General features: G+C 39.6%; 1 protein-coding gene across 4 annotated transcripts in view; it reads right to left on the reverse strand.

Annotated features, from left to right (window-relative positions):
• The window catches only part of LOC106871923 (uncharacterized), a 423018-nt gene that overhangs the window by 31965 nt on the left and 375742 nt on the right, over positions 1-15311 (reverse strand). For 3 of the 4 annotated variants that reach the window (XM_089361578.1, XM_089361579.1, XM_089361581.1), the window contains 4 exons: positions 9183-9302; positions 7305-7496; positions 5086-5208; positions 3618-3818 (listed from right to left, as the gene is read on the reverse strand). In XM_089361578.1, the coding sequence (XP_089217704.1) occupies positions 3618-3818; positions 5086-5208; positions 7305-7496; positions 9183-9302 (636 nt within the window). The remainder of the gene's footprint in view (positions 1-3617; positions 3819-5085; positions 5209-7304; positions 7497-9182; positions 9303-15311) is intronic. The other variant, XM_089361580.1, reaches the window with a different exon arrangement.

Genomic DNA, 15311 nt, shown 5'->3' on the forward strand with positions numbered 1-15311 from the left:
TCAGGACGTCCAAATCAAATGACTTCACATCTCTCCTGAAATGAAGATGAGGTCGTCCTCATGCTCTTGTGTTGGTGACCAATTTCCCATACAGAAGGTCTTTTGGGATCCCCCCATCCAGTATGCGATGTACATGACCAAACCAGTGCAGACAGCACTGCTGGGGCAGGGTAAGCATACTGGGCATCTTGGTGTGGTTGAGGACATCAGCATTGATGACTCACTCAGACCACTTGGTATCCAAGATACAGCTCAAATTACGAAGGTGGAAAGTGTTGAGGCATTGCTCTGATCTGGAGTAGAGGCTGCATGTCTCACTGTCATAGAGTAGTGTACTGGGGATGCATGCCTTATAGACAGCAGTCTTGGTGTTTGCAGCCAGTTTTCAGAGATGGTAGAGCCGAGGTAGGTGAATTCACAACTACCTCCAGCTTGTAGTTGTTGATGGCAATGGTGGTGGTGGTGGTGGTGGGGGATGCTCGACATCTTGGCCCCAGTATGTTGGTCTTCTTTAAACTGATAACCAGGCTTAATTCTTGACAGGCCTTCGAGAGTTTGTCCACAAGGTGCTGCATTTGCTCCTCAGAGTGCACTGTCAATGCTGTATTATCCACGTACAACATTTCTCAGACGAGTACCTGACACACTCCGGATTTTCCTTTCAGCCTCGACAAACTAAACAATTTTCTGTCTGATCTGGTGTGAAGACAGACACTATCAGTTGATGTCCCAAATGACTGCAAAGAAGATGCTAAACAATGTGGAGGAAAGCACACAGCACTGATTCACACTGCTACACATGTTGAGTGCCTCCAAGGAAGGGACATCAAATGAGTGATGCTTTTCATATCCACATAAAATGATTGGAGAATCCTGAGGAATCTTGGAGGACTGCCAATTTTGGCAAGGATTTTGAACAGGCTATCTCTACTGACTAGGTCAGAAGCCTTTGTGAGATCAATGAAGGTGATGAAGAGTGGTTGTCTTTGCACTTGGTACTATGTAGCTGTCAAAGACAGAAGATCATGTTGATGGTGGAGTGTTCTGATCTGAAACCACACTGAGATTTGGGTTATAGCCTCTCAGTGATTTTCTGTAGTCTGTTTAGGACTAAGAGAACAAAGACCTTTCTGACGATACTTAACAGCGAGATGCCTCGGTAATTATTGCAGTTGCTTTTGTCCCCTTTGTTCTTATATAGAGTGACAATGTTACAGTCTCTCATGTCTTGCAAGATTGTTCCCTCCTCCCAGCACTGACACAGTAGCTTTAGCAAGTAGAGCTCTCCTTGTACACCTGATGATCTCTAGTAGGATGCCATCAGAACACAGTACTTTTCCAGTGGGTAAGCCATCATTGGCTCAGCTCAGTTCTTCAGCAGTTGGCAGTGTGCCCAGCCCCTCCATTGCATGTAGTGGATCTTTTTTAAAACGGGGGCCACATTTTTCATTAATGTTTTACGTAGTGTTTTTGGTACCGAAAGACTTTCAAACTTCGTATACTTATCTATTTTGTGTTATAGAACAGAAAAATATTTTTGTATTCGAATTTATTTCATGTAAAAAATTGTCCTATTTCGATAATTTCAACCAATCACTGACGTCCATTCAGCCGATATACATTAAGTGCCGACTACATAAACAAACAATTCTTCGTTTTATTTGCTTTTTTCATTTTAAATTTGCTTTAACTCTAACCCTAACTCTAACCCTAACCCTAACCCTAGGGTTAGGGTTAGGGTTAGAGTTAGGGTTAGGGTTAGGGTTAATTGTTTCAGAATCGTTTGTTTATGTAGTCGGCACTTAATGTATATCGGCTGAATGGACGTCAGTGATTGGTTGAAATTACAGAAATACGACAACTTTAACATGGAATAATTTATGGATTTTTTTTTTTTTTTTAAGAAGACTAAGAGAAAAAGATGTTTTATATGACACATTCTACCAGTGTTCCAAGTTTCAAAGTGTTTCGTTAATGAAAAATGTGGCCCCCGTTTTAAAAAAGATCCCATGTAGTTGTTCTACAGTGCATTATTTTGCCCTTGATGACTTCCCCTGTTCTAGATTTGAGTGGAGCTATCTTGTTCTGGGTTGGGCTGATGGCTTTCTTGATACCCTCATACATTCTGTGAAGATTGCCCACATCAAACGATAGTTGGATGTCTTCATATAGTTGTAACCAGTAGTCATTGTTACAGCATCTCACTGTCTTCTTTGCTGATCTCAATGCTTGCAGCATTGTCCTGGTGGGTTGGTACTTGTGCTTCAGCAGGGCAGCACACTTCTCAATGAGTGTATTGAGCTCTTTCACACTCACCTCAAACCAATTTTGTGTCATTTCTTTCTCCTCCCAAAAGCCTTCAATGCAGTGCTATGGATGATGTCCCTGAGAGAGTCCCATCCCATTTCTGCTGAACATTGTCTTCTGGTGGGTCTGCAAGATGGATGTCTTCCAGTGACTTGAGGAATGCATCTGTCTTAGCTGGTTGCTGTGTTGAAGTAGCACTGATATGCTACTTGCCTGGGGGTTTGGTGCAGTGCATCATTTTTTATTGGAGTTTGAGATTGCAACAAACCAGGGAGTGGTCTGTATCACAGTCAGTACTCTAAAAAGACTGAGACAGGTGCACATTCCTCAAGTAGTTGTGTCTTGTGATGATCAGATCTAGCTGGTGCCAGTGTCCTGAGTGAGAGTGACACCAGGAGACCCTGTGTTGAGCTTTGCCCTTGAAGTAGGTGTTGGTGACACATAGTCCATGGAGCATACAGTGCTTAATCAGCTATTTCCCATTTTCATTCATGTTGCCAACCCTGTACTGACCCAGACACCAACTTCAGGAGAGAGTTCCATTTGTGCAAAAAATATAGCATGCACTAATACATAAACACCTACAAGTACACATATATACAAATTGAATAAATTTGATTATAGAGTGGCCCTGTATCATGCTGAAGTGGTGAGTTCTTTGCAAAGTGAATGATTAGTTTGAGTTGATCCCTAACTAGAATGTCTGGTATGAGTTGATTCCTAGTGACACTCTGGTATAAATTGATCCTTAACTAGAATGTATGAGTTCATTTCTAATTAGAATGATTTTGAGTTCAAAGGTCTGAAACAAGTAGATTTCTAGTAAAAACTTGTGATACGAGTCGATTCCTTGTAAAAATATCTGATATAAGTTGGACCTAGTATGAATTGAATCTTAGACATTCTGATATGGGTTGATTTTTTTTTTTTTTGTTAGAACTTCTGGTATAGGTTGATTTCTAGTTAGAAACCTGAAGAACTAAAACAACTCACACACAAAATTGGTCTACATCTGTTGAGAATATGACATAAAACAGCTTATACATATTTAGCCTCTCATTAATGTTAACCCAGTTCAAGTCATAGGGTGGGTGCAGGCTGGGCATTGTTAGTAGTTGCAGGGAGAAGAAGCCCATCCTGAAGAGTAGAACGATTATTATAACATTCTCTTGCTTTCCTGAGACATATAAGGAAGAAACACATCCGTGTGCGCGCGCACACACACACACACACACACACACACACACACACACACACACACACTCACACACACACACACATACACTTAAAAAAATTACACCCACGCTTACCTTGGCAGGTAGACTTGAATTTTGACCAAGTACCATTTTCTAAACACTCCAAGAATGAAGGACCTTTTACTTCATAGCCTTTTGGACAAGCAAGTTGGCATTTAGTTCCAGCAATTAGCTTAGCTCTGGTGAGACACTTAACACTCTTCACTGTTACATTATTATTATTATCAGGGGCAGTAAGTGTGTTACACAGTGAGGCTGAAAATTGTTTTAAAACAATGGGCAAATGATGAAAAACTTAGTTTAATGACAGAATTCATTTGACAGTTTTATTGTAATCAATTAGTATTAAAATTTTAAAAATTGTAGTAGTAAGCTTATAATTGAAGACAATGTTTTCAGTTCTCTTACCTCTGTAACCTTTCTTTACTTTTTCCTCATTATCACTGACACAACCAGTGTGTTAATACTCTTCCTCATCATCACCTCCTCATCTTTATTTTTATAAGGCAGACCAGTGCATCTATTCATTTGTATAGCTAAATTAGCTCTCTCCAGACTGTAGCTGTTCCAGAGCAACAAGAATGATGAATATAGAAATTATATTTTGACTGATACATAATGCTATCAATTGAAAATTTCACTTCTTGGGTCACCGTTATGTTCTGACTTTTCTCTGCATTTTTCTTCTGATTCCGCAACTGATTTTTAATAAACTATACAAGCCACAACTGATTCTAAATATGGCCAGTGTATATTTAGATATTGTGAAAATAATATATAATTTTTCATATAAAAATATTAGATAGATTCTGTGCTTCTGAAAATTGTGGGCTTTAATTCCTCACCTTGAATCACTGTCATTTATCTCATGACCTTTTCACAACATATGAAAGGAAGTGGTTTCTTCCTCCATGGACAAAATGATTTACAAAAACTGACAACCAAATATCTTAATTAGACTCTGTATTTGGTGCCACTCAAGTGTTACCAGTCCACTAATACTATCAGCCTATCTGCCACATCCTTTTCTGTTTCCACAAAGAGTAGATCCCAATATAAGAGGTGTTGTGCTTTCAATACTGGCTAATTTAATGTTGCCATTGGTCCCTATTTGTGGCATGGTCAGCTGCCCACCACAACAAAATTGAGATCCTAAAACTAAGGTGCTACATACAAAGCGCATTGGTATGGGTGCTGGTGCCACTTAAAAGTACCCAGTACACTCTGTGGAGTGACTGGTATTAGGAAAGGTATCAAACCATAGAGACCAAGCCAAAACAGACGATGGAACTTGGTGTGACCCTAGGCCTCGCCAGTTCTTGTTAAGCTGTCCAACCCATGCCAGCATGGAAAATGGATGTTGAATGTTGATGATGGTTGCCTCTAACTACTTCTCATTAACTGTGTTTGGAAAGCACCACCAACATGAGGAAGAGAAAAAGAAATAAGAAAGAAAGAACCAAGAGGAGAAAAAGTAGTGAAGAAGGGTAAATCATATTTTAGAATATTTTAATTTACCTACCTGAGCAAGTGTGGCCATTTGGATTGAGATTGTAACCTGGGTCACATTTACAGAAGTAACCTCCCATTGTATTGACACACTGGTGCTCACATTTACCATTATTCTTCTCACATTCATCAATATCTACCGAAATATAGAAAATCACATTGTAAAGTGTTATCACAGGTAGGTAATGGAGACAGAAAGACAAGCAAGTTGTGCATGTGCAGACTCACACATATACAACAATACTGAACAGCCTAATATAATTTTCTATTGCCTTAAAATAAGTAGAGTTACACCTGTTGTATAAAAAGGTAACACAAAATAAGAACATGAGAAAACCACAAAGGGACATGCTCCACAAAAAAACAGACAGTAAGGCTGATGCAAACAGTCATGTAGTGAATAACAACAACAACAGCAACCAGCAACTGTTACTGCCATGGCCACCACCTCAGGTGCTGCTGTCCACCAATATCGTCATCATCATCTACTTCCTCTTTGTCTTCATCACCATCATCATTGCTGTTTCCATCTCCTGTACTGCCACTGCTGCTATCTTCTCCATCCCCACCACTACCACCTTTGTTGTCATCGTCACTCTTATCATCTTTGTCATCATAATTTGTCATTACTGATAAACATTATTTCTTGCTGAGGAGTTCTCATAAAACTGAAACATGTCTATCCAAATTAGGCTCACACCTCAGTACTGACTTCACACAAAATACCATAGAATGTATGTTAGTCCAAGTGACATAGCTATGTTATCATTATTTTAACACTAACTTAAAATGGTCTGTTATATGTCATATTGCATCTTGTCTCTAGTATTAATAATTTCTTCTGAGAAGCCTAGTATCCTTAGATCCAACCTCACTACTTACTTGTTATATGAGTCTTCATCATCAACAGCATATCAGACATTCTATTTGTATGTATCACATGTCTATGTTGCACAGGCATCTCCGTTGCACACATTGACTCATGACTTCAATGCTTTTCATGCTTATTAGCATTACACATTTAACATATGATGCTTGTCAAATTTTTCTTCATCCACTGCAAATCTTCTACATCTAATGTCTATGTTCCTTGACCATTCAGCTTCGTACAGTCTACCTTCCACAAACAGAAAGAAACTTTTTGTTGTCAACAGAAGTATCAGCTATTATTGCTTTCATCACAACTGCAATCCGGTAACTACATAGTTAACAGAACCTATCATCTACAGATGATAGGTTCTATTAACTATGTAGTCATCTGAATGCAGTTGTGATGAAAGCAATAATAGCTGATACTTCTGTTGACAACAAAAAGTTTCTTTCCAGTGAACAATCCATAGACTTCATGAAATGAATCCCAATATTGCTAAATATTTGTATTTCTTTATCTCATTTGATGTATTGGCTCCCTGCTAAACTGCCAGAGAGTCTACTGTATCTTTCATAGGCCCATGACTTACAATGAGTAAACAGTATCAAGTTCCTACTCCATTCTTACATATTAAGTAAAGGTACTCCCAAGTGACAACTAAATTTTGTGTTCTTTATTTCTTACAACTATTTTGGTATCTGTCAGGTTGACCTTATGCCTGTGCACTAGGGACCATGCTACCCTATTTGGAACTTGATAGATTCTGCTATGAGTATATATCCTAAAGTGTAGTGGTTATAAAACAGCTGTTAAGCTGAGTAACTTACCAAATCAAGGAAGTCATAAAAGATTTTATTTAATCCTCTAGCATTTAGATTACTCTGTCAAATGTAATACCTATTTGTTGACATTGTTTTGAATTAACCATGCATAATCAATGATGTGAGTGTTCATTTCTTTTAGAATGACATTGTAGGGTAGATGTGAGTAGCCAGATCTGGCCAGTTTGGGCAAAAAAAAAAACATATAAAATATTTTGGCTGGATATGACTAGTTTAAATGCTAAAGGGTTAACTTGCCATCACAGTGCATATTGTCGACAAAAAACATATGGAGCCTCATGTATAATTATTCATCAAAAAGGACTTACACCCATATACACATATATGCAAAAATATAACATGCACCAACACATAAACACTTACACACTCATATATTCATACAAATTGAGTAAATTATATAATCAAGTTTATGCTGGTTTAACAGTAAATCTTGGAAATTTTCTGATTTATGTGACTTAAGCTGTTTAGAATGAATATATCACTTTCTAATGTTTATGTCATAACCTTCAATCTACTTACCTTCACAGGTGACATTATTTCTAGACCAGGAACCATTTTTAAGGCATCTTAGGGTTGAGGAGCCATCCAAATGAAAACCTTTGTGACATTTAATTGGACATTTGGTTCCAGTCTGTAATGTCTGGTTCTTTAAACAGGCTTCATGTTTTACATCAGCGTTTACAGGAGCATGGAAAGTTTCACAATATTCAGCTTTTGAAACAAAACAGAACAAATATTTTGCAATTTTTAATTTATTACAATCTCAGAATTGATTGTATGAAGTCTGGGAAAGCTACAAAATCATCAGGGATAGCTGCCAAGATATTAAAAGCATCAGGCTATATAGGTTCTATACTATTTACTCAGTTAATTATATAGTGAAAAAAGGTGTTATCTCCAGTGACTAGCATAGCAATATCATTGCTAATTACTGAGGCAATTACGAAGGTCTCAAGAAGACAGACAGCATAGTGAAAGTAGTTGAAAGAATTATTGTAGTTAGTATAAAACAGAGTAACTAAGAGAAATTACCCAGACATAACTTTTGCATGAACACTAAATAGCTGTGTTGGTGCTAACACACCCAAGATATTGAACTGTTAAGCTTGTAAGCAACAATTTAATGAGTTAATCTTCATGTAGGTATCCCTAGATGATTTCCCTCAGTCACTCTTACGTTACCATATTTATCATCATTTATTCACCCAAATCCTTTATATTTAAGGTCTGGCAAGAACAGGAAAAGACTATTTTTTTGTTGAGGAGGTCTAATAAAACAAGCATGTCAAGAGTTAGCACCATGCTACCAAAGATCAAACTCACTCCTCAATGTATGTCTCAATTCAGTTATTAATTAATTTGAATTTTAGAGCTTTCTCTTTTGTGTTCATTGACAAGAATTATCATTAGCATTAATGATTTTCCATTTTATAATTGCTGTCATTTTAACTGATTAAAAAGAGTTAGTTCACTATATTAGCCCCATTTAACTGTGTATATGAAACTGAAGTTAGTAATGCTAATTAGCACACATACACACACACACACAAACACAGACATGCACTCAATAATATTTCACTGTTTCACACCTATGTGTTACATGTTGGGATGAATTAAATTGCTTTTCTTTTTTAATTTCACCATTCACATTATGTTGGAGGAAGGAATTTAATAGGGAAATGCATATGTTATTGTAAAGTATTGGTGTGGCTAGCTAAAAGGCATAAAACAATAGCTGTAACATACATGTCTTGCTAAAAAGCATAAAACAATAGCTGTAACATGATTTGGACTTGTTTTCAGTTGGTCAAAAGCCCAGCTTATTAGCTATGCAATCATTAAATACATATGCATATATATTTTGTATTCTCTCACATCATAAACATGTTTTTCAATTTCACTTCTTAATCTCAAAGTATTCTACATTTATTCATACTAAAAAGTATTTATGCCTGACAATACACAGCACATAAATTAGTATTATAAATTCTAAGTTTGTGAAGGCATGTGGCCAAGTGGTTAGAGTATTTGGGTTACTATTTCTAGTTCATGAATTTGATACCTGGTGGCATGTTGTGTCCTTGAGCAAGACATTATTTCACTTTGCTCCACTTGACTCAACTGGCAAAAATGAGTTGTACCTGTATTTCAAAGAGCAAACCATATCACATTCTGTATATGCATGTCTGTGGAGTGCTCCATCATTTGCTTGTTAATGTCACGAGCAGGCTGTTCCATTTATCAGATCAACTGGAATGCTTGTTGTAACTAATGGAGTGCCAGTGTAAATTTGTGCAACTGTGTGAAGCTTTAAAAATAGGGTTTTTCTCCACCAAGTAGCAAAAATTCTTCATTGGTTAAAAATCCACTATAGGATGAATACACATATTAACTTACCTTTACAAGAATGTCCTTTTGAATCAAGAGTGTAACCTTTGTTACATTTACAGAAATAGCTGCCCGGAGTATTGATACACTGGTGGTCACATTTATTATTCTTTTCACATTCATTGACATCTAGAATTTAACAAAAATTCATGTTATAAATACTATCACATAAAGGATAACGAGAAACATCTATCCTACTCACATACAGCCAGACAAGTATGATTGAACCACGTGATGTGTAATGTTAGTATGGATGAATAACAAGAGTGCAGATGAGTTGAGTGAAAAACTAGATATAAGAGGAATAAGATGCTGTGTGCAAGAGAGAAGACTGTGCTGATAGAGACATGTGATACATATAGAGGATGATATCTGTATGAAAAATCCTGTGTGATTAAACTGAATAGAGTCCATTGAAAGCTTAGGACAAAGAGATGAAAATTGCAAGATGTTGCACCTGACAAAGCAATGACAAAGGATGATGTTAGGTGGCAACAGAGAGGGCTAGAGAAGACCCAACTTCCTCTACAAGTACGGTGAATTGAACATTAAAAATTGTGGTAATGATGAAGGTGAGAAACCTGCATGTATGTGTGTGAGTGAGCATGTATACAAATGTGTAACAAGAAGAGCAAGTGATAGACAGACTGAAAGGTGAATGATAAATGTGTTAGAGGGATGTACAGTTATAAAGAAACTCAAAGATGTTGCTTTGACAGTATGTGCATATATCATCATCAGGGTCATCATTTAAGATCCATTTTTTATGCTGGCATGGGTTGGAATGTTTAACAGGAGTTGGTAAGCTAGAGGACTGTGCCTAGTACTACTGATTTGGTTTCTGTGGCTGGATGCCCTTCCTAACACCAACCATTTTACAGAGTGGATAGAGTGCTTTTTACATAGCACCAGCACCAGCAGGGTCACCAAGTAACTTGCAAGACAAAGAGCTCCTGACCAGGAGGGGGAGTTGTATTAAGGGAAGTGGTTTTGCATCTGTTGATGAAAGGTTACAGTATAATAGAGGATAGAGGCAGGTGTCATGCTGTTGAAGAAATACATGGCTACCCCAGTTGGAAAACAAAAGAGAGAGAAATATAGAGAGGTCTGTGTGTGTGTGTGTGTGTGTATGAGAGAGAGAGAGAGAGAGAGAGAGAGAGAGAGAGAGCGATAATATGAGTGAAAACAGTGGTGAGAACTACTATCATCCTAAGTCAAAACAGAACAACTGATACCAGGAAGAAGTGAGTGAAATATTAATAATAGAGGCATATAGGTGGCAGGGAGCAGATAAGAGAGATGAAGGTAGGAGTGACCGGGACATGAGTGACTGGCATGGGCAATAAATGGATGAGTAATAGAAATGTGTGATGCAAAAGACAAGAGCCAGAGGAGCAAATATATACGGGTGTTAAAGGGTTAAGAGGTTATCAATGAGTCAATGATATAAAGTAGGCAGCTGTACATGTAGACTTATGTGCACAAGTTACACCCATACGCAAGTCTAGTAATGCATGCCTATATATGTGTGTGTGTATATATTTATATATATGTGTGTATGTGTGTGTGTGTGTGTATGTATATATATATATATGTGTGTGTATGTGTGTGTGTGTGTATGTATATATATATATATGTGTGTGTGTGTGTGTATGTATATATATATATATATATACATGTATATGTACATATATACATGTATATGTATATAAACATATAAATAACATAATTTTTATGCCTGTTTTACCATGCCTGGGCAGGTGAACATGTCTTCTTTAATACATCATACTGTCAGTTAATATTGTCCTTTGTCATATACCTTAATGAGGTGAAGCTGTTAAGCTTCTGCTCTCCATTCACGACTTCTTCCCAATTTCTGCCCACTTAAATGTGGATGTTCTGTTAGAACAAACTATACTGCTGTAGTTACCATGAGAAAAACTGATATTGTAACTTATCTCCTCATCAATATTATATAGTAAAACAGTGCCAGAACAAATACTGATATCTCGATTAGCTAATGAGCCTGTAAAAAAGAAGTCCTTTTAAGTCTCCCTCTTCCATATATTTCAAGTACACGGCACATATTTATACAACTATCCTCCTCCATATACGTTAATGGCCATACCAATGCAGTCTTCTCTTTTGCACACTACACCTAATTCTTTATATCTTTTATTTGTTTCAGTCATTTGATTGTGGCCATGCTGGGGCACTGTCTTGAAAGGTTTTAGTTGAGGAAATTGACCACAGGACTTATTTTTTATAAGCCTAGTACTTATTCTATCAGTCTCTTTTGCCAAATCACTAAGTTATTGGGACATAAACACACCAACACCAGTTGTCAAGTGGTGGTGGGAGACAAACACAGACACAAAGACCAATATATACATATATGACAGGCTTCTTTCAGTTTTCATCTACCAAATCCTCTCACAAGGATTTGGTCAGCCCAAGGCTATAGTAGAAGACAGTTGATCAAAGTGCACCATAGGGATACAGATTCTTTCTAGCCTTTGCTGATCTTGTGCATCTAAGACCCACATCTCCCCATCGTGTAGCATTATATTTTGCACACATGTAACATACTATCTGCCTTTCACTCTGATGTAGACCTCCTTTGTTGCCATCAGAGTTAACAGCTTCTGAAATTTTCTCCTGTTAGTCCTTACTCTGATTTCTATGTTCTCAAAACATATACACCCATCACTAACTAGACTACATTGATAACAGAAGCTACTAACTACTTTTAGAGAACTATCTTGGCATTAACTTGAATCTATAATGCAAGTGCTCTCAGTTCTTACTTCCTCTATGCACTTGCTGTATGTAAAGTATTCCTTCTTTGTTGGCTTATCTGTGATCCCACTATCTCTCTTATATTTTCACAGCTTAAAGTGGATACACTTTCAGGAGTTCCTACCTTTTTTCTAGACACTATGAAGGTTATTTTCCTGATAGAAGCAGATTTCTGTCTTCTTTTCTACTTACCAATGCATTAGTTTTTGCTAGATTTACTTTGAAGTACCTTCATTCCAAGTTTTGTCTCCACATCTGGAATTTCTTTTCTAATTCTACAAAGATTCAGCTGTAAGAGTTAGATCATCAGCATAAAGAAATTCCCATGGGTAGTCAAGATTTAAACTTCTCTGGTATGGCTTGGAGAACCATATTAAATGGAAGGAGGTTGAGGACTGAGCCTTGGTGTATCCTCATCTTCACTCTGAATTTAGCACTATATTTATCACCGACCCTCATCTTATTGACTGTACCTTCAAATATGGCATGCACAGCTTACACAAGCCATTTAGGGAGAAGGGGAACCCTATCAAGGACCTTTAGGTCAACAAAAGTCTGGCTAACTTCAGTAATACCTCTGTCTGGTACAAAACCAAACTGCAAATTTTCTATGATGAATATCTTTCTAATCAATTCTGCTATAACTCTGTCTGCAACCTTTATAATCTGGTCTAATCTGCAACCTTCATAATCTGGTCTAATCTGCAACCTTCATCATCTGGTCTAACAGTGTAACATCTCTGTGGTTTCCCCTCTCTAATGCATCACCTTTCCCACTGTAGCAGTTGATAATGATATGGTCACACTAATCATTGGTATGACAACACCTTCCTGTTCCACCTGTTTTACTACACTCCATGAATTCGTGCACACACACACACACACACACACACACACACACAGGTGCCTCCCCCATACACACACATGTGCCCCCGTACACACACACGTGTCCCCCCCCCCCCGCATACATACACACTTGCACACAAATGTACAAATGCTTGAACACACACATACAACACATACATGTACACGTTTACACACATATTGCATGCAGATATATATATATATATATATATATATATATATATATATATATATATATATATATCAGTGGGTCAGGTAGAACGGTGATATACTGAATTGTCAAATAAATTTAAATCAGTCATTTAGTTGGAGAAAGAAAAACTCCTAACGGTAATTGTTAGAAACTCTGAAAGAAAAAAAGAAATAATTTCAAGAAATTTAACATAGATGCAGGTGTGGCTGTGTAGTAAGAAGCCTGGTTTCCAACCACATGGTTCTAGCTTCAATCCCACTACGTGGCACCTTGCACAAAAAGCAAGTTGTCCTCATAGGTTAGATGTTTTCTTCCCTTGTTGATTCTTCCTTCAGCTGACTACCATAAGACCAGTTGACACGCTGGTTCTCCTGGGTACCTGACAAAATGACCTGCAATTCTTATTCTATTATAAACTAGGGCTGACCAAAGCCTTGTGAAAGGATTTGGAAGACGGAAACTGAAAGAAGCCCATCACACACACACACACACACACACACACACATACACACACACACACACACACATACGACTCTCCTTACTCATATTCAAGAAGACTCGTTTCTCTAGTCATATTACGTTTCTCAGTCGCTGCTTACATCACCGCCTCATCCCTAAGGGTTTCCGCCTCCATTTCCACCCCACTCTCCACTCCTCTACCACCATTCTACCCATACTCCGCACCACATCCTACCGCCTTATGCGGGCCACCATTCGCTCCAATCTCTCTAAAATCCACACTATCGACCGCCTTCTTCCTCCAGCCTTTTCCATATTTTTCTCCTCTCTGTCACCCTCCCATGCTCACAATACATTGCGCTTTATCATTCAACTTAATCATCTCTTTCATACATTTCTTACCGACACTAAGCTCCGCAAACTTCACTCACTCCTCCATTCCTCTACACCCGATGCCACTACCCCAACCCCTCCACCACCCTTCTCCCTCCCTGATGTGCATTCCCCACCCACACCCAACCACCCTGCCTCTCCCACACACACTCCACCCCCTCCCTCCCAGCCCTCCACCATCCCGACCGCCCCTCCTAACCCTACTTCATCCCCTCCTACTTCTATTCCACCCACCCCCTCTCCACTTCAGCCTGTCGTTACCATTCCCCCAGATCTTCCTCTCTCTGAGGCGGAGCGCTCCGTCCTCAATAGGGGTCTGCGCTTCATCCCACTCACTCCATCCTGCAAGGAATTTCAAACCCGTGCTGATGTCCACAGCTTTGTGCGCCGCGTTAGGTTGGGTGCGCTTTTCCATAACACACCACCCGCACCCAACGAGGACTGCTTCACTGACCTGGGCCGACGACCATCCCAGTGGACGCCTGCTCCTGGCCAGTTCCAGGCAGTTGATCTTTTCGCGGGCGCCTGCCAACGCGCTGTGGGCCGGTTTAACTTTTCCAGGCGTCCATCTCGACTCAACATCTCCCCAGCCGAACTCTCGGCCCTTCGATCCCTCCGACGCCGCACGGACATCATCATAAAACCGGCTGATAAGGGTGGAGCCGTGGTAGTATGGCGCGCGGACCTCTACGAGGCCGAAGCTCTCCGTCAACTTCGAGATACCTCATTCTACCGCCCTCTGCCCTCCGACCCCACGCCCAGCTACCAACAGACTGTGTCCTCCACTATCCATGACCTCATCCTCTCCTCCCGTCTCCCCGCCACCGCCTCCAACCTTATTGTTCGCACCCCACGCACCCCCACCATTTACTTCCTCCCCAAGATCCATAAACCGAACAACCCTGGCCGCCCCATCGTCTCCGCCTGCAACTGCCCCACCGAGCTTATCTCAAAATACCTAGACCGTGTCCTCACCCCCCTAGTGGCTTCTCTCCCTTCCCACATTCATGACACTAACCACGCGCTTCGTCTATTCAACTCTTTCTCTTTCCCTCCCGGCCCTTCTAAGCTTCTCTTCACTCTAGACATCCAGAGCCTCTATACAGTGATCCCCCACGACGAGGGGCTGTGTGCCCTGAAGTTTTTTCTAGACCAACGCCCCAACCCACAACCCGACACCTCCACACTCATTCGTCTGGCCGAACTTGTCCTATCTCTCAACTGCTTCTCGTTCGCGGGAGATATCTACCAGCAGGTCTCGGGAGTGGCCATGGGGACGAGAATGGGCCCCAACTACGCGAACCTCTTCGTTGGTTATGTTGAGGCCCAAATATTCTCCAGTTTCACTGGTCCCACTCCCGAACTATACGGTCGGTATATCGACGACTGTATCGGTGCCACCTCTCTCTCCCGTGAACATCTTGACTCGT

This window comes from Octopus bimaculoides, chromosome 13 (assembly GCF_046866305.1).
Source record: "Octopus bimaculoides isolate indiv1 chromosome 13, ASM4686630v1, whole genome shotgun sequence".
Taxonomy (NCBI): domain Eukaryota; kingdom Metazoa; phylum Mollusca; class Cephalopoda; order Octopoda; family Octopodidae; genus Octopus; species Octopus bimaculoides.